General features: G+C 47.4%; 8 protein-coding genes across 8 annotated transcripts; 3 read left to right on the top strand and 5 right to left on the bottom strand.

Moving 5' to 3' along the window:
- Nucleotides 1-906: 906 nt before the first annotated feature.
- N7533_008443 (uncharacterized protein) lies at nt 907-1235 on the bottom strand (the record flags this gene model as incomplete). Its single annotated transcript, XM_057105093.1, has 2 exons — nt 907-963; nt 1023-1235. 2 exons carry the CDS (start codon nt 1233-1235, stop codon nt 907-909), a joined length of 270 nt encoding a protein of 89 aa, XP_056956542.1.
- A 3090-nt stretch (nt 1236-4325) lies between these two features.
- On the top strand, nt 4326-6393 carry N7533_008444 (sugar porter family MFS transporter; the record flags this gene model as incomplete). The annotated part of the gene is made up of 4 exons (XM_057105094.1): nt 4326-4731; nt 4804-5561; nt 5610-5657; nt 5728-6393. 4 exons carry the CDS (start codon nt 4326-4328, stop codon nt 6391-6393), a joined length of 1878 nt encoding a protein of 625 aa, XP_056956543.1.
- Nucleotides 6394-6532: 139 nt separating this feature from the next.
- Nucleotides 6533-7945, bottom strand: N7533_008445 (uncharacterized protein; the record flags this gene model as incomplete). The annotated part of the gene is made up of 3 exons (XM_057105095.1): nt 6533-7159; nt 7234-7410; nt 7469-7945. 3 exons carry the CDS (start codon nt 7943-7945, stop codon nt 6533-6535), a joined length of 1281 nt encoding a protein of 426 aa, XP_056956544.1.
- Nucleotides 7946-8557: 612 nt separating this feature from the next.
- Nucleotides 8558-9157, bottom strand: N7533_008446 (uncharacterized protein; the record flags this gene model as incomplete). The annotated part of the gene is made up of 3 exons (XM_057105096.1): nt 8558-8739; nt 8801-8885; nt 8969-9157. The coding sequence occupies 3 exons, from the start codon at nt 9155-9157 to the stop codon at nt 8558-8560; spliced, it is 456 nt and encodes a 151-aa protein (XP_056956545.1).
- A 3418-nt stretch (nt 9158-12575) lies between these two features.
- N7533_008447 (oxidoreductase) lies at nt 12576-13396 on the top strand (the record flags this gene model as incomplete). Its single annotated transcript, XM_057105097.1, has 4 exons — nt 12576-12891; nt 12946-13060; nt 13089-13296; nt 13349-13396. 4 exons carry the CDS (start codon nt 12576-12578, stop codon nt 13394-13396), a joined length of 687 nt encoding a protein of 228 aa, XP_056956546.1.
- A 725-nt stretch (nt 13397-14121) lies between these two features.
- N7533_008448 (ATP binding/alanine-tRNA ligase) lies at nt 14122-14940 on the top strand (the record flags this gene model as incomplete). The annotated part of the gene is made up of 1 exon (XM_057105098.1): nt 14122-14940. One exon carries the CDS (start codon nt 14122-14124, stop codon nt 14938-14940), a length of 819 nt encoding a protein of 272 aa, XP_056956547.1.
- A 744-nt stretch (nt 14941-15684) lies between these two features.
- N7533_008449 (uncharacterized protein) lies at nt 15685-16416 on the bottom strand (the record flags this gene model as incomplete). The annotated part of the gene is made up of 1 exon (XM_057105099.1): nt 15685-16416. The coding sequence occupies one exon, from the start codon at nt 16414-16416 to the stop codon at nt 15685-15687; it is 732 nt and encodes a 243-aa protein (XP_056956548.1).
- A 556-nt stretch (nt 16417-16972) lies between these two features.
- N7533_008450 (E3 ubiquitin-protein ligase MARCH) lies at nt 16973-18049 on the bottom strand (the record flags this gene model as incomplete). The annotated part of the gene is made up of 2 exons (XM_057105100.1): nt 16973-17242; nt 17300-18049. 2 exons carry the CDS (start codon nt 18047-18049, stop codon nt 16973-16975), a joined length of 1020 nt encoding a protein of 339 aa, XP_056956549.1.
- Between the last annotated feature and the right edge of the window lie 332 nt (nt 18050-18381).

Consider the following 18381-nt stretch of genomic DNA (forward strand, 5'->3'; position numbering starts at 1 on the left):
GTCGATTCTGGTGCTACTGTAGAACTTTAAGTATATTGCGAGTATTTCGTGTCATAACCCTAGCCCTTATCATAGTTAGAATTTCATGAATGGTCCGAGTCTGTGTGTCCTTGATGGATATTTTTATTTCCAAGGTTGCTAGTTGGCAATCGCCTAGTTGCTCTTTTGACGAATCATGTAGGGTTTAGTAGCCAGTTATTTCTTTATCAACAATTTCTATATAAAAGTCAATACTCACTAACTATTAACTACTCCTGTCTAGTAGCCAGCACCTAATTATTCTTCTAACAGTAAAATAGAACATGTTAGATAGCGATCACCAACCTATACATTGCCTAATTGTGGTCGAGACGCCTAAATTATACTGGTGTTAGGAGCAGTTTCGGCTGGCGGAAAATGCCTCGCGATCCCTGCACAAATTTGGCCCCGGCTGCGACGACTAAAACTGCCCATTACCTACGCCACTGTTACCTCCTTTTCCATTCTCCTCCCACTTAGTCGCTCACTCACTCAATCGCACTTCCGCTTGCTCCATAGCATCAACTACTATTGCTACTCGCCCATCATCTCAGAGAATAAATACTAGGAGTATGTATGCCGTGATAGCCTGAGATGGCCAGGCGTATATCTCTTAACACCTAACTTTAGCCAAACTCGTTAGTGTTAAGCTAGTCAAGATTTCTTTTTTTTACTAATTTAACTTAGGACTTCAAAGACCCTTTCTCAAATACTCAACACACGCTAGGGCACTGGTTATACATCGTGATCAATCATATTCAATTGTTTACTCGGCGTTAATGATATTATTTCTGCAATTAATTTAACAATAAATTCAGTGAGTGGAGCTAGATATTGCTAGTATTATTGATGAACGATGAGGAGGTCGGCGGGTTTTCGCTGAACTTCTTAAAGAAGTCGGTTGAGACTGCATTGCGCGTTCAGATCGAGGTTGATCAAACCGACCTACAGAATGCTCATCAGTATCAAATGTCAGGTTCCATAAGAATTCCATAGCACTTTACCTGTTCAACATCTTCCTCGGAACAACAATAAACATCTCCTCCGGAACAATTGTCACCGAGAAGTCCTGGTGCGATGTTTCCCAGGGACAAAAGACCGCCATTGCCATTTCCTTTGCAAACGACAATTTGGTTACTCTCACACGTGGTGCTTTTGGCAAGCGACGAGGTGATCATAACTGCTAGGGCAGCCAACGAAGTGAAATGCATCTTCATGGTGATTGAAGGTAAATGACTTCAAGAAGTGTGTCAAAGTAAATCGAAGAACGTTTGAGAGAAGTGTGAACGTTCGAATTGGATGATTTCAGACCGACACTTGCATGGAATCACTCTGCTTTAAATATTTGATGCAGGCGAAAAAAAAAGGATAGGATTCATTCAAAAAACCATTATGCTTCAGATTCTCTTGCTCAAAGTCTTCTAGACCCAACAAAGTTGAAGGCTGGTCTCCTGATGGAATGACGTCGTCGATCCTTGAAAGAGAGGCCGCCTTGCCTGCAAACAGCTTCTTAGATTCTGATAGATCTAGGTCGGTGGCCACAGCCGCAAGTAAATTTAAGGCTCTACACAAAATTCTTACCCCAGAAATTCAATGCCTAGGAAAATTGTATTGTGAATAAAGTCAATTTCATTTTCGGGGTATCCGCGTGAAGGATGGTGGGTTCAACCAAACTTCATTTTGCCGGCCCAGATTGGCCGAATTTGTGCTTCGATCGGCCGATCGCTGGTTTCTGGCTTGGATTCGATCTTGAATGTTATGATCATTGTCTGGTCTCGATCATACTGTATGCGTAAACAAGGAAATCCTAGTCTTGTCATAGAGCTAGGGAGTTTCAAAACCAACCATTTAAAGTTAGGGGTAACTTTTCCAAGGTTATTCTGAATCAATTTAGTCTCCACCCGAGCATAAGTGAGTAGGCAATTGGCTGACCAGGTGGATATATTCTCAGCACCCGTTCTTTCCATTACTCGAATTCCAACGGTCGGATCAGTTCCATCCTATAAGGATCAAATTGCTTTTGATCAATGACTGTTGCACATGATTGCACCAAGGTTGAAGTTGGTGACCTTCCATATCATCCCGCCGGCTAATCAAGCCCCTCCCGTGCACTCCGAGGCCAGCCCCCGTCTTCAAAGATCGTAATTTCAACCCTACACACAAATATTCAACCTCTTTGGACTGCGGAAAGTACTTAGTTCACACCCTGCTCCATGAGATCTTCTGATGACAATTGGATGGCCTTAACAACCGCTCGAGCCGTTCCTCTCGTGTGTTCGATGTAAAGTTGTCTGGAGTTATTTTAGTGCCTACTAGTAATGCGTCCGGCTCAGAATTGTCTCGGTCTCGCATAACTGTCTCGGTCTCGCATAAATATAACCGAGTGGCGTTCATGATGAACATCATGATGCTTTCCATCCCCAACAAAATCAAAACTACCACATCCGGGTACCATTCATGTCGGGGCTGCCTACTTCCAAGGTTGGCTTGAAGTTGAAAAGCCCTCACGCATTCCAAGTTTTCAAGATGCTCCGCAAAGGGAAATCGGGGAAGAGCCATAACGCCTTTGTCTAGTGCGTTAATATTCCCCAACCCGTTCTTAATACTGTAGGAGTACCACGGATGGGTCCGGAGACCTTCCAATCCCAAAAAGCAAATCTAGGCCGGGTGGGAACACATACCTAGTTAGGTCCCTCATCTTGCTCCAGTTCCTTCCGATCCTGACGATGATACCTCAAACACCTGGGCATTTTTGCATCTCTACTTTCGAAAAGTCACCGAACCAATCTTTTCTGTCCCTTCGACCCTTTTCACGGTAGTAAGAGCTTGGCGGATACGACCTATACTATTACATGCTTTAACAAAAGCAAAATCGCTTTCCCAGGGAGTTTTTTCATGATCAAAAGATTTCGCTCGAAAAATAACAATTCCAGGTTCTCGTTGGGGCTTGTATGCCTCAGGCACCAACGATCGCCTCGCGGTGTTGCAGCCCTTCTCCTCCCTCGTCCTCCCCTCCATCTCTCCAGGTCTCTCTCTATCTCCGACAGTCATTGATTCCCCACACATGCATCACTATTTTATTTTTGGAGCTTTTGATGGCGTTAGAATGATCTGAATGTGCTTTCTGGCTAGCTGGACATGATAGATAACATTCGCAACGTCTCTTAAACGTTCATATTCTTCAAAGCTGGATTTGTCAATTTTGTCTGGGGACCTGTCAAACTATAGTTTGCTTCTGATCCATGGTGCATGACTTCAAGTTTTACGGCCTCCAAATATTATTATTGGGGTTTTGGCAAGGAAGTAGAACTGGCTTTCATTGCCCAACTACCTAGGTAATACCTACTTTAAGCCGGGTTACGAGATCAATTCCCTCGAATTATGCTAAGAATTCCCAGTCATGATATTGAACTCATTGGTGATGAATGGAAGCTCGTTATTTTATTTCTCATTCTTAGATTCATGAATAGCCCCAAACTAAATCTATCGACCCTTGAGAACCAAATTACTCCGCATGATACACTTTGTTTTGCTATGATCGAAATGGCATAATGGATACAATACAAGACATGATTTATGTTGTATACCGCGGCTAAAGCAATACGGAAGGGTGAAGATCATGACGCGCTGTTGCTGACTCTTTCATTAATTCAACACAAATCTGACTTTGGCCCCCATCTCACCGTCTTGGCTAAGGGATATTTCTTTCTACAATTAGTAACCTCGCGGTTGGATCTTTCCTCACACAAGATCTTTAACACCCGCTAACCTGGGCTAGCTTCATTGCACGTCAACTCAGTCTAGTAACTGGTACCCCACAGGACCCCGGACTCCACATTTATCCTGAAGGTTTCTATCACTTTGAGTAAGAAAAGTACTCAACCAAGCCGGTCAGCATTCTCTCTGCGCCCTGCGTCTTACACATCCGACGCATCCTGCTGCACACCCAGCCACTGCCAGCCCATCATCCCTCGCCCCATCCAGCAATACGAACAGTCGATCATTTCATGACCTCTTATTCAGTTGCGCACCCCGGTCTTTTCGCCCCGCGACCACTAGTCTGCCAATCACCCTGGACCTCACATTTGGCCCCAGTCTAAACCCGGCCACCCAAGTATCATGCCCGAAATGCCCGCTTCTTTGACAATCTCGACCCACCAAGGCTCTGGCACCTCCCCAATATGCCAAGGCAGTCAGATGTTCGCCCGGTGCTCGCTCCTTCGCTTCCATCTTTGACGTCTACCTGCATCCTTCATGCTCATGTTCACTCGAAATCGCCCCCTTGAATCTCATCGTGGCCTCTCATCATGTTCAAGCAAGGCGGCGGGATGGTCGAGCAAGACGAGAATATCGATGAGGCGCCCCGCGAGAAGTTCGTGCCCCAGCGCACCCTCGGCACAGCCGCTGAGCGTGCGCGGCGCAATCTGAACGCTAAGCTCTCAAATCCCCTTGCTGGATACAGTCATTCGGAGCTTCGCAAGCAGGGTCGCGCTTTTGCGATGATGCACGAGATGGGCGATGAGACCGACATCAGGGCTTTTGAGTTGGGCGCTGTACTTGCTCAATCGCCCGAACGATTTGAGAATGTGGCCGGGCTGACACCGCAAGAAAAGGAGATTTTGCGACATGAGTTTACACACCGCTGGTCGCAACCATGGAAGATGTACGCCGTTATTGCCCTCTGTTCACTCTCAGCAGCTGTTCAGGGAATGGGTAAGTATTCCATTTCTATCTTGGGACCAGTGATGCTTTCCAGAGATGTACGCTAACCCGCGCTATCTATAGATGAAACGGTTGTCAACGGAGCACAAATATGGTATAAACACCAGTTCGGCATCGCTACTGAAGCTCGCAGAGATACATGGCTGGTGGGTTTGGTCAATGCGGCCCCCTACCTTTGCTGCGCATTCGTTGGATGTTGGCTCACAGTGCCGTTTAACCACTGGTTCGGTCGACGGGGAACAATTTTCATCACATGCTGCTTCAGTGCGATCGCATGTCTCTGGCAAGGCTTCGTGAACACCTGGTGGTCCATGTTTGTCGCGCGTTTCGCGCTTGGCTTCGGTATAGGCCCAAAGTCGGCGACAGTTCCCATTTATGCTGCAGAGACCGCTCCGCCTGCTATCCGTGGAGCATTGGTGATGCAGTGGCAAATGTGGACAGCGTTTGGTATTATGCTCGGATATGCGGCGGATCTGATATTCTACAAGGTCGCGGACCCAGTCGGCATTGTGGGATTGAACTGGCGTCTGATGATGGCCTCGGCGATGTTCCCGGCGCTGGTCGTGTGCTGTTTCGTCTTTGCTTGCCCCGAATCTCCGCGTTGGTATATGAGCAAGAAGCAATATTACCGCGCATATGAGTCAATATGTACCTTGAGACATCATAAGATTCAAGCGGCTCGTGATTTGTACTACATGCATACCCTTCTCGAAGCTGAGAACAGTATGAAGCTTGGACAGCACAAACTGCTGGAGCTCATCACTGTTCCACGAAATCGTAGGGCTGTGCTTGCATCAGAAATTGTCATGTTCATGCAGCAGGTGAGTCTGCGGTCTCGACTGAACTTGTCTATATACTAACTTGCTTAGTTTTGCGGTGTCAATGTTATCGCATACTACTCATCCGAGATCTTTCTGGTGAGCCTCCTCCCGATCGCAAAGAATTCATTTGTTCTCTTTGGCGAATCCTCCCATTAACGAGGTTTAGGAAGCCAACTTCTCCCCAGCTGCCGCCCTTGCAGCATCCTTCGGCTGGGGCGTGATCAACTGGCTCTTTGCCATACCAGCAGTCTACACAATTGACACCTTTGGTCGACGAAATCTCCTACTCACTACATTCCCCCTCATGGCGCTAGCAATGTTCTTCACGGGTTTCAGTTTCTGGATACCAGAAACCAGCCACGCTGCTCGGACCGGATGCATCGCCCTCGGCACATACCTCTTCGGCGTCGTCTACTCACCCGGAGAAGGGCCAGTTCCTTTCACATACTCCGCGGAGGCCTACCCACTCTACGTGCGATCATACGGGATGGCTCTCGCGACCGCGACAACATGGTTCTTCAACTTCGTCTTGGGAGTGACGTGGCCCTCTCTGCGAAATGCCTTCACGGCCCAGGGTGGATTCGCGTGGTATGCTGGCTGGTGCATTGTCGGATGGTGGCTAGTTTTGCTCTTCATGCCAGAAACTAAGAACAAGACTCTGGAAGAGTTGGATCAGGTGTTTAGTGTACCGACGCGTTTCCATGCACAGTATGGACTTCGTCAAATTCCTTACTTCTTTAAGAGATATTTGCTTCGGAAGGATGTTCGACCGGAGATTTTATATGAGCGGGAGGATGCCGCGCCAACGCAGGATGTTGGATATAATGCGTGATGGAGCGACTATATATTTCGCCATGGAATAATTTTATGCTTAGATGCTAGTATGACTAAATGTTGAACTATTGGAAATTCAGATACCAACGAACCATGCTCCAGCAGTATACTAATTGAGATCTATTCCAGATCAGAATTTAGAGAATCAACCCTGCCTTCCGGAACATTTCAAAGCTCTCAATCCAGCCAGCAACGGGATCCTTGTTTCCTTCGAAGCCTGTTTTGCGTATCTTGTCTAGACTCATTTGTCGATCGAAGGTCAACCAGTAGCCCACACTATCCAGCTGGCGGTGACCAGCTCCAACGCCGGCAGTGACCGCATACTCGCAACCGTGGCGCAAGAATATTTCCTTGTGCCTTGAAATATACTCTCCAGGCAAAAGCGACGCTGTTGAATCGGGAAGCTCGCCGACCTTGAGAGTATTCGGTGAGTTTGATTCCGACTCATCGGCAAACCCGACACCCTCCAATCCAAACCATTCAGCCAACTTCGGCCACAGCTGACCATACGTGCATGGCTCCTGGTGATCAGCTATGTTGAACAAATTACCCTGGCCGCATTTTTCCGGGTTCAATGATGCGTATAACATAAATCGAGCGATTGTCTGGCTTGAGGCGGGGGTGAAGAGTGCGCTCGCGCCCGCAGTATTGCCGGGGAAAGGGACCTTCACGATCCCATCTTCAGCTGATTGAACATTTGGACCCTTGCCATTGTTATAAGCATAGAGAGAAAGATACTGCGCCCAGTGAAGTGCTAAACTAAACTGGGATCCGTTCGGGGTGAATCCGATCTTCATGGGTTAGCGGTGCCAGTGGGGTTGACTTGTAGGACACATACAATTGCATCTGGGCAAACTTCGCACCATGTCCAGTTTTTCCCTTTGCTAGCTTCGTCGAGAAGTTTTCTGTATGCTGGGTACACAACCGTTGTGGCATAATCGCGTGGAAGATTCGAAACCATGTGTTCTTGGAGAGGCGGGGTGAAGGTGCCACCGGGCGCATAAATTCCATATCCCTGGAGAGATAAGTCAGAAAATGAAAAGGAAATTGGGTCCTATTTTCTGCAGCCATACCCGTGTCCCACCGGGAAAAGCGACAAACCGGAGGTTTGGACTGAATCTTTCATGGGCGTGGATGACATTTTGCATCATCTGGCGATTGGTGTCAACTTCTTCAATGTCATCGCTAATTGCCGTGAACACTAAGATCTGTGAGAATCCAGCCCAAGTGAAATTCGTAACGGAATACTGACCTAAATAGTAAACATGAGTAACACTGCCCACATCCTTTAATTTGCTTTTCAGCGTCTCGGCAAATGTTGGTCCATCGCCCTGGCGTAGATCAACACCTGATACCAGTTCCAATTTGGGACCCGTCAAACTGCGTTCAGGCCAGTATGCCCTCGATAGATCGAGTGGTCGGTTTGTGATGGCTGTGATCTTGGAAAATGTACCATGTTCGGGATACTGTTTCAAAAGCTGATCAACAATAGACCAACCCACTAATCCCGATGCACCATAGACGATAGCGTGATTCGAATGCTCAGTCATATTGGTGACTTCCTCAGGCTAAAATATTATCGGGATAGTCGATTCAAGACCACGGGAGAAGGAGAATTTGACTGAATAACTACTTTATAAGCCATGCCGAACCTAAATGCTAAACGCACCACGTACTTGAACCAATCACAATCAGGGACACTATGACTCATCATGAGCCATCCAATCGGGCTCCAAATTGAGCCATTGGGAGGTCAACTAAATATCAGGAAGCAAATAACGCTGGAAATCAGAAATTTATATAGCAAGCATCTTGGACTGCGTACTCAACTAGTTCTTTTAGCGCAAATAATTGAGTAGTTTCAATTTTCAAACTTTTCAATCACCCACGGGCATTTCCGCAAACTTGGAATAGCCCAAGCGGTGTTGCGAGGACAGAACAGATGCTAAAGTATAGAATAGGGCAAGTAGTTATGTATTGAGATGGATAGTTTATTTTCAAAGAAGGCTTGTTTTCATTAGGGCTCCGAAAGAATTATGTCCGAGTTATTCATCGTAACTATCCTCAAGACAGACCGCAACAAATCGAGTACCTAGGTAACGATATTAAACTGAGTTATATACACCATTGCCCTTCAACCTTTCAGAACGAAGGCAAAAGCTCTACTGGCATAGATCCGCCGTCAGAGTGACTGGCTGAGGGCACCCATAAACCTTCTTATGAGCAGGGGTGCTGTAGCAGCCGGGATCGTTGGCTGCACAGTCGAAGAGCTCACAGCCGTCCCCGGGACTGAGAGAGTTAGGGTTCGCCGCGAAGGGATTACCCCATTCCGTGCTTAATTCATCTTTTTGCACGATAGATTTAGCAAATGCCTTCAGAGGGCTGTATATATTCGGTCCACTCACAGTAGGCATAGTCCGGATTGGACGAGAAGGAATACCCAAAGAAGAGAGGCGTAGTCAGTGTCTTTGTCTTGGCGATCTTGATGGTCTATGTTTTATTTCCGGTCAGTTTCCATTGATATACTATAAACTATCCCAATTTCGTGGAGCAAAGAGAACAAAGTAACGCACCGAGCCAGATTTTCTAAACTTCTCGGAGAAGGTTGCACCCTTGGCGACGGTGGTAAGAGGACCAGGGGCACTGCCATCGTAAGGGAATGACTGAATGTATACCGTGGTAGCACAGTGATTGTGTACAACAGCATTCTGGGCCGAAGCCAGGCCTAGGACGGCGCCTAATGCGATTAAAGAGGTCTTCATAGTTGAAATATTGTTCTTGCTTTGCAATAGATGGCTTAAAGTATATGATACCCTCCCAAAAGAACAGGATTTGGCAGGCTTCAAATAGTTCTCATGCTCGGGCCCAACTATTACCAATTATTCAGTTCATACTAATGGAGGACATAAACGAGGCCCTTGATCTAAGACATTGCACCCATTCTGTCTTGAATTGTCAGGCCACCACCTAGAGCTCCGACCCGCGGCCAATCAACTCGTGTGGTAGGTGAGACATGCGCATTAACGCCACTGCAGGTTCTCCGCATCGAAGGCATCGATCGCATCGGGTAGCGTTACATCCACCCCACAATCACACTATTTTATGAACACCGGCGGGGGTTTTGTTGATGATTTTCCATATGGGGTAGGCATGACTTCAGCGGTGTGGGTAATCTGCCACAATCAAGGAATCCATCAGTCTTCAGAGGATTCATCCGATTTCCCCGCTCGGGCTTGGCTCACAGGTTAAGACATCGATGCATAGGTACCGCGCCGTAAGGTGATGAAGAACTATGTACCAGTACCCCGCCAGACCCTCGGCTCTCTCTCCGTCACAAGTCTCTCGTTGTTTTGGAAAACACTCCCTTAGTAGTCCATGCCAAGAATCAGATATCAGTCATGAGGTCACGCCTGCATCGCTCTAGCTCGTATAGACCCACATTCGCAAACCCATCTTACAGCCGACCGACTATGCCTGTGGGTGAAAAGGCCGGTTCAAAGAGCCTCCACGGTTCAGGGCAGTCGGCAGGGTCATCTGTCCTTTTTCCTTGTTGTCTTTTTGCATTCGAAACTCGTGTCAGATGAAACAAACACACAGGTGAGATACCACGAAAAGTTATCATCAGATGCCCGCAGTGAATTAGATTGATTTTAGCCAAGGGTCCGCCAATAACTCTTTTGCAGACGCTTGATCTTCTACTTTCCATTGAAGCATCTTCCGCATGCAGCAGAGAAACAAATTTTGTTGAGTATCTTGCAAATTCTCTTCCAGCTTCTCCAGAGTTACAGGGGCAATATCGGCGGAACCGATCCAATTGACTAGTTTCTATTCATTAACTGTCCAAACAATATGAAAGAAGAATCAAATAACCCTACCGTCACCATCGAAGAATTTCCTTGCACATTCGCTATTTTGAAGCATTTCTTTTGGTGGGGCACCCATTATTGCTATCATACCAGCGAGGTGGTGGCTGTCTGAAATATTCCTGTTTGAGTTGCGGGCGTAGAAGAGTTGTCCCTGTTCAAAAGGCTCCCAGGCCTGTATAAATAGTAGTTAGTTCTCGGCAGCACAAGACTCTAGATTTGAGATACATACAAGGACCCCCATATTCCGAGTATCAATCTTTTCATCTCATGAAATCCGCAGTAAGACCTCGCTAGCCCGATAAACTAAAGGCAGCTAGGGTGGGCAGCCTAAGGTCATACCTGCCCAGGACCCAAGCACTAACCACCATACAGAAAGGGGAGCACATACTCTGCAAAAATTAAATAACACATAACACAAAGAAAGGCAGTGCCAGTGGGGGCCACACAGAGTAGCATCACCTAACTGCAGCATAACATCGCCCAAGCATAAGGTAAAACAAAAATATTTCAAAATAAAAGGACAATGCGACAACACCTCCAGACACCCACTCCCATATAGCGAGGCCTCCCAGCTACCCCTCAGCTACTCACTTAGACCACTTTGGAGTCATACTAACTCCAATCAACTCCCTCTCAGTCGCCCCAAGCGCACTCCCAGCTCATTCGTTCCTCAACCCGCTCCCCACTTCGGCTTCCCTAAATCACTAAGGTCTATTTCACCAGCTTGCTGTGCCTGCGTGCAATTGCAATACTGCGCCTGCACCGTCCTCTCTGCACCAGCTGACCAATTCAACAGAATTCTAGGTATTCACAAACTCCGAAACCCCCTCCTGAGCCCCCTCCAAGCCCGTTCCTCCCTCCTCCGATCATAAAGCCGTCCTTGCCGAATTTGGCGGATGGCATCCTTCGTTAATCACTTCTGTTTGCATAATACGCAGCATAGCTTCATTAGCAATATTCTCATCATGCGGGCGACAAAGCATATTACCGCTGGCACAGAAATTCTCATTCGTTATCGCGAACGTACTACTGCTTTCTTAAGGCCTCCAAATGGAACCCATTCGAGGACCGTGGCTTTTCTTGCACTTGCGGCCTCTGCTCGAGCATTGATATCACTGATAAACGAGATCTCAAACTGAGAGAGGCGGTCCTCTTAGATTAGCGGGCGTTCATTGAAGTTGTTTTTGTTGAAAGGCAAGGCAAGTCCGAAGTTCGTGATCTAATGATGAAAGTGAACACCCTCCTTGTGACTTACAAGGACTCTGATTCTCAAAGGTGAGACAATACAAATATTGGCTTGAGTCCCTAATAATTAGATGACCTGTAAATTGGTGGAGGGGAGAAAGGTCTCGACTGTATCTGCTCCAAGAGACCACCACTTAAAAGGTACCCACGAATTATACTGGCTATCGACTGCACTCATTGATGACTTTAATCTTCACTGAGTATCCAATCCATCGCGAAAAATGCCAGGGCAGACCGCGACGAATTCACCACTTCATCCTTCGGCCAAAGGGTACCACCAGGCCATTGATTAATTACCTCGAGAGCGTTATAGGAAATTTAAGTTGAGAAACACGCGTTCTTGACAGAGGAAGAAACTCCCACGACAACTCATAGCCCAAAGAAGTAGAACTTTCTTCACGTATCCCACTCAGTTAAATGAGATTGGATCCAGCCTAATTTCTTGAAGGCAAAGATACTTTACTAGCAGGGTAGTAATACAAGGTCAAATCTGGAAGCATCATGATATGTCCCGACCTTTGGATGGCTCAAGTTGGAAGGTTCATCTAAGTTAGATCTAAGCTGAAGTAAGAAAGTAGAGAATAGTCGTCGCTACTACTAGCAATAACCTCCAACTTCAAAGGGCCAGTATTTTAGAAATCCGTGGAATCATCACAAGATATTAGCGTTCTCCTAAGGTCTCTTTAAGATATTTCGACTGTTTTCTGACAACCTCAAGTTTGAAAGTTCTAGTAATCCTCAAGTTCCGGTAGGATGTATTTAGATCGGACTCGGAAGGATTGCAGCCCGCAAACTCGGGGGCCAAATGAGTCGGCAACATGAATTTATCCGAAGGGCAGCGGAGTAGACTCCCAGCGAGATAATATATAAGTCAAGCCTATCTAGTTCTCTTCATATTATTAAATTGAGATCGCAGTGGATTGAAACAGCAATCGGGCTAATTATGGAGTCCAGACCAAAGTTTGTCCTAATAACAGGATGCAGTGACGGCGGAATTGGGTCGGCTTTAGCCCAAGAATTCCATAATAAGGGTCCCCATGTCTTCGCCACAGCACGAAATACCTCCAAGATGCGTTTATTACGAGACCTTACAAATATTACATTCCTGGAGCTGGACGTGACTTCCACCAAAAGCATTGCTTCAGCGTACAGGACCGTGGAGAATCAAACTGGCGGCAAGCTACACTATCTGGTCAACAACTCCGGTGCAGGGTTCGTGATGCCACTCTTGGACTCTGATATCGAAATGGGACAGCACTTGTTTGATGTCAATGTTTGGGGTGTTGTACGTGTCACGCAGACTTTCGCGCCGCTGCTAGTCCGTGCCAAAGGGACAATTGTGAACAACATATCGACAGCCTCTTGCATGGGATTACCATATCAAGGTATGTTGTCATTTCCTAACCAAAGGAAAGAATTTCCATAGTAAATTTCTGCAGGCATGTACTGTGGATCCAAAGCTGCGACGCGGCTCATGAGCGAAACATTGGCGTTGGAAATGAAGCCACTCGGAGTCGCGGTAGTCATCGTGATTACGGGCAACATCCGCACGCGGTGGTTTTCTAATTATCCAAAATTCGAGCTACCAGGGGGGCTCTTACTTCTCTTCTATCGCGGAGAGAATTGGTGTATATGCAAGAGGAGAACAGGGCCACCCGCAAATGGAAGCCAATTTATATGCAACCAAAGTTGTGGGTGATGTCCTCGGCGGTGCGGAAGGAACAATATGGCGTGGTGCGCAGTCAACAATTGTCAAGTTTGCTTTAGCCATGATACCCACATGGCTGATGGTAATTATAATCAAATCATCTCTTGTAAAATGGCCGTTCTAACTATTTGCAGAATCAACTTGCTGTGAAAGGGACGGGACTGGATGTTATGGAGATATAGAATGCCCAGGAGTATGAAAGTCCAAGGGCGAAATCGATCTGGAAAGTGACGGGCGCATATAGTAAAACAGAAGGCATGGAAAAATCGAAAATATCCAAATAGTCCTTATTTCGAGATTAGAAATTGGGGCAGTCATTGTACGCCCCCAAAAGTAGCATCGAGTCCGGCGTATTTCCGAGTACGGCTGGCCAGCGGGAATGGAGCGGGAATGCTATTTCCGAATTCTCCTCTTCATGTTTTTTCTTCTCTCTACTACATAGCTTTCAAATTGTCCGAGATCGTTCGAGATCTTTCCGTAAATGAAGAAACCAAATTTTGGGTTTATTCTATTGATGACACATTCTTTTTCAGAAATTTTGAACATTGAAATTTGAACGCCCCGGCGAGCCTCCAGTGGGGCTGAATAGGTGTCAAGCCAAGGGCGTACCTAGGCCGGCATTTCCTTAGCCTAGAGCTCGGGCCATATCGATTGAGATATTTAGCCTTGCCATGCCCACAATTTAAGATTAGAAATTCCTACCTCTATATCAAAGTACATTGCACCTGGTCCCCCAAGTACACATTTGACAATCTCGTCTCCAATTTGCCTTTTTTTCAAGCACCATACAGTCATCAGCAGAGTCTCGGAAAAGGTCAACGCAACCCAGACACGGTACGTGGAGGATTCCCCAGTTATCCTTGCCCCATCTCCGACAATTTCATACTCTTATCTGACCAACGATTAGATGACCGAACCAACAAAACTCATATATCAACATGATGGAGAAAAGCTTCTTCATCCCTCCAGGATCATTTCAATCGTCCCATTGCCAGAACTCCCGGTAGCGGACCAAGCACTTGCAAAGGACTCATCAGAAATAGAGCATGCAGTGATCACAGATTCTACCATCTTCTACGTTCAAGGCGGCGGCCAACCCGCTGATATCGGAACCATGAATTCCGACGCAGCCACAAAGGCAGACTCTGTTTTCGAAGTCAAGTCAGTCCGTCAGCCAGCGCAGGGTAGTCAAGTTCTCCATCTGGGCCGCTTCATTCCTTCCGGGGCCATCGGGTTCAATGCTGGGGAAGAAGTTCAACAGAGCGTTGATTCCGAAATCCGGAGCCTGCACTCTCGTCTCCATACCGCCGGGCATATAATGAGTCTGGCAATCCACGCACTGTGCCGCGAGGGCATTATTCCCGCGCTGAAAGAGTCGAAAGCATCACACTATCCCGACTCTGCAAGCGTTGTATTCGAGGGGACAATCGAGGGAAAGCACAAAGATGCCATTCAAGCGAAGACAGATGAGTTTGTGCGATCGGCTACTCCTGTCAAGATTCACTGGTGGTCGATGGAAGAGCTACGGGAGAAGTGCTACGGTGTTACAGAAGCATTTGAGTTGCCGGAAGGTGAGGTGATGGGTAGAGTCGTTGAGATGGAGGGCCTGGGAAGTTATCCCTGTGGTGGAACTCACGTCCAGGATTGCAGTAAAGTGGGGAAAATTGTGGTGAAGAAGATATCGCGTTCCAAGGGAACAAGCAGGGTTTCATACACTGTAGAATAGTGCTGTCCTAGAATTTTTGATTATACAAGGTACTATAAAATCATGAAATTACTACATTGGAACGTTTTAGATCAACATGTGTAGTGTCGACATCGGACCTATCTGGCATACCAACGAAAGGATAATAATTTTCCTTCGGGGTATATCAGCCCTTCATGGTAGGTGACTTAACGAATGTTCGCGTGCTTTAGTGTGTCAATATACAATGAACTACAAAAGTAAACAAATCAATCTGCTTTAGGGGTATCTTTCCATAAGTAACAACTTGCTCATCGGCCCTCTCTCATCCATAGAATTCCACATCACATCTTCCGGGCAACATCCCTGGCTCCAAACTTAGAGTCAGTCTTTAAATTAGGCGAGTTCCGCTTCAATATCATCAACTTCTTTAACAGGGGAAGTAGATTTCTTTGTATACCCCCAACTTCTCGTGGTAAAGGGCGTATGCGATTTTTGTGCCCTGCAATGTTTTCCGAATGGTACCGACCGACATGGTCGAAAACAAGCGCACGAGCTTGCTTCGCCATACCGGCTCCGGCGAGTTCGTCTGCACTGAAAGGCTCCGAAATGAACACTTTGAACAGCTTTGGAAACTCCACGACGAGGTACTATTCGGCGCGGCACGGCTTGTTCGGTTTGCTGTTGCAGATTAGCAAATGAACCAGAATCACTGACATGAGAGAAATTGGTAAACAAGAAACGTACTTCTCGACTACGTTTGTCATCATCTAATATTTCATGAGATCAGCTGACGCCTCTTCCGAGTTCACGAGAGCGATGACCTTGTCCTTCTCTATCGCCTGGACAATAGTGGCGAGATTTGCATTGACCTGATCCGTGACTTTGACCAGGTCTTGGATTTGGAGAGCCATTTCCTCTAGGTACTAGTATGACTTCTGTGATCTCAATAGCGACCAGCTCCATGCTCGCAATTTTGTCTGAGTGAAACAGAACGCGATCGCGGCTGAGGATCATGTTGGTCAGCGCCATGAAGCGCTTCCGGGCTGACTCGCTGAGCTGCTGGTTCGAGAGGAGGTCTTTCATTCCCTCCAGTGTCTCTCCCTTGGCAAAATTCAGGGCGGCCGGTGCCTGAATGGCCGGCTCGATGATACTTCGGGTTTTGGTGCGCGCAGCCGCCGTAAAAGCTGCCTGGAAGGATTCCTCCATCGCAGCATGGGTGGCGCTCTCTTCCTCATTGAAAGTAGGGAAAGGCTCTGCGGTTTGGGGCACGACACAGAATGGGCCCCGATTGACGCTGGCGGTGCTGTTGCCCGCCACAGGGCCATCATTGCTGGTGGTGGTGCCGCTTGAGTTCGGGCTCAGGCGGGCCTCTGGGAGCGGGTAGTAGATTTCGTCCGGTAGATCAGCGTACATCAACTGCATCGGATGACGCGGGGTGGAAGGCCCGCTGTCCGAGTCGTAGCGCAGGTGCTCCCGGATCAGGTCATAGAGAGACAGCGGTGGGGGATCAGCCATTATGGCGAATTGTGGAGTGGGATCAGGAACTTGTGGAAGATGAAAGAAGTTGAGCTGAGCAGGACAAGGAAAGGAAAACACCTGGGAAAGGAGACTCATCAAAAAGCAAAGCAAAAGAGAAGAGGTGGAAGAAGGAACCTGCATGAATGCATGAATTTGGTGAATTGGGAAGCAGAGCGGGTGTGAACAAACGGAATTGAGGAAAAATTATTGGGGTTGAAAGGGAGAAGAGGAAGAAAATTATTAAGTATAAATTGAATGGATTGGAAAGCACCCCGCGGGTGAACATGCTGAATTGAGTACGGAATAGTAGGAATGTGCCAGTCCAACACATCTCAGCTGCGTGAATAATATAAAAAATATAAAAAGCCGATTAAGGCCCAACGTAGCTGATGAATCGAGGAATGGGGCCCGCCTTCCCCGCGATGTCAGTCTGGTGTATAAAACAGGGGTCAACAAGGAACAAGACGTCCCCGGCGTCAACCCGCCGTTTCTCAGACAGCATCGCGAGTTAAGAAGATCGGGGTCGTTCTTCGCACAGTGACTAATCGACGCGTCATTGGAAAGGAGCACGGCAACTTAAAGTAGTGCGATCTGATACAAATGAAGAGGTGGCAGTAGCCTCATGCGCCATTGCAGCATGAAATGGTGAAGGGGGAGGTTGAGAGGCAGGTTCGGGTTCTTGACCTGAATTTGGATCTGACTTTACGTCGGGCATTGGCCCAGGTTCTTCTTCCTCGTCATCCGGGAGAGGAACATCCATGACACGTTCGCCGGCACATTCAAGAGAGCGCTTGGTCCATGATCGAACACCTTTGTAGACAGCCTGTAAAATATTAGCAAGAATGACTCCAGGGCAGAGCTAGCAAGCATCACTGCGTACCCATAAGAAGCTGACGATCCCCATCACAACGAAAAGCCAGTTCAACGAGCGCACCCGATCTCGACCATTGGTAGAACGACCGCCGGCAATGCTGCGGGCGCCCCACCAAGGTGACATGGTAAAAGCGACCCGAATAAACGACAGTAGGCCCAAAGAGGCCATCCCTTTCACAATATGTTCCAGCCAGGAGGCACTCTCGTCGTCAATGTCAATATCCAGGGGAATATCATCCAGGGGACCGAGGTAGAAATCAATGATGGGGTCAGCAACAAAACCAAGGATGAAAACGGTCAAAAACAAGATGGCTATGGTCACGAAAATCTGTGTTGTCGTACTACTGATCCATCGAGCCCAGGTTAACCTTTCCAAGCGATACTGGGAGCCGCAGGTAGGACACTGCCAGAAATTGCGACGGCCATACCGGGGGTCAGCGTGACGCCATGTTTGCAGACAGCCCTCGTGGACATAACGCGAGGAGCCTTTGCATTTGCATGGGCGGAGCAGGCGACCTAGTTCCGGGTCTTCGGAGAGATACACGACGCGAGGTCTTTGTAAAAACTCGGACGGTTGCAATGTTGGCAAGACGGTCTCTAGGCAGATGCGGCACACGCGGGGAGGATAGTTGTGTTGGGGCTCTGGCTCTGGCTCTGGCTTCAGCTCAGGCTCTGGCTCCGGCTCTGGTTGAGGGTGGTGCTGCGGGTGATGCTGACCAGCAGCATCCGGCTCATCAGACTCATAGCTGGACTGCATGGAGGGCAGCGAGCATAGTGTCAACGTTAGCCCTGGACAGAGCGAGGAGAGAAGAAGAAAGAAAAGAAAAGACAAGTGGACAGCCGAGCTTTGACCGCCTAGTCACGTGGGATGTAGTCACAGCCGTAGAACTAGTACTAGTGTTAGATCCCAGAAATAATATTTCTAGTATGATTTAATTTGTTCAACTAGAGTAATTTTAAATAATTAATATTAATGAGTGGTATCATGAGGTACCAGATCTAAGGTGAAAATGGTAGAAATTCAAGTTTGGAACTATTCAAGATTTTATGCTCCATCCATGCTACTACGGCAGTCTATGTTTATATCTC

The sequence above is a fragment of the Penicillium manginii genome (assembly GCF_028828005.1).
Source record: "Penicillium manginii strain IBT 31320 chromosome Unknown utg000006l:1.0-4164085.0:1.0-4166146.0, whole genome shotgun sequence".
NCBI classification, from domain to species: Eukaryota; Fungi; Ascomycota; class Eurotiomycetes; order Eurotiales; family Aspergillaceae; genus Penicillium; species Penicillium manginii.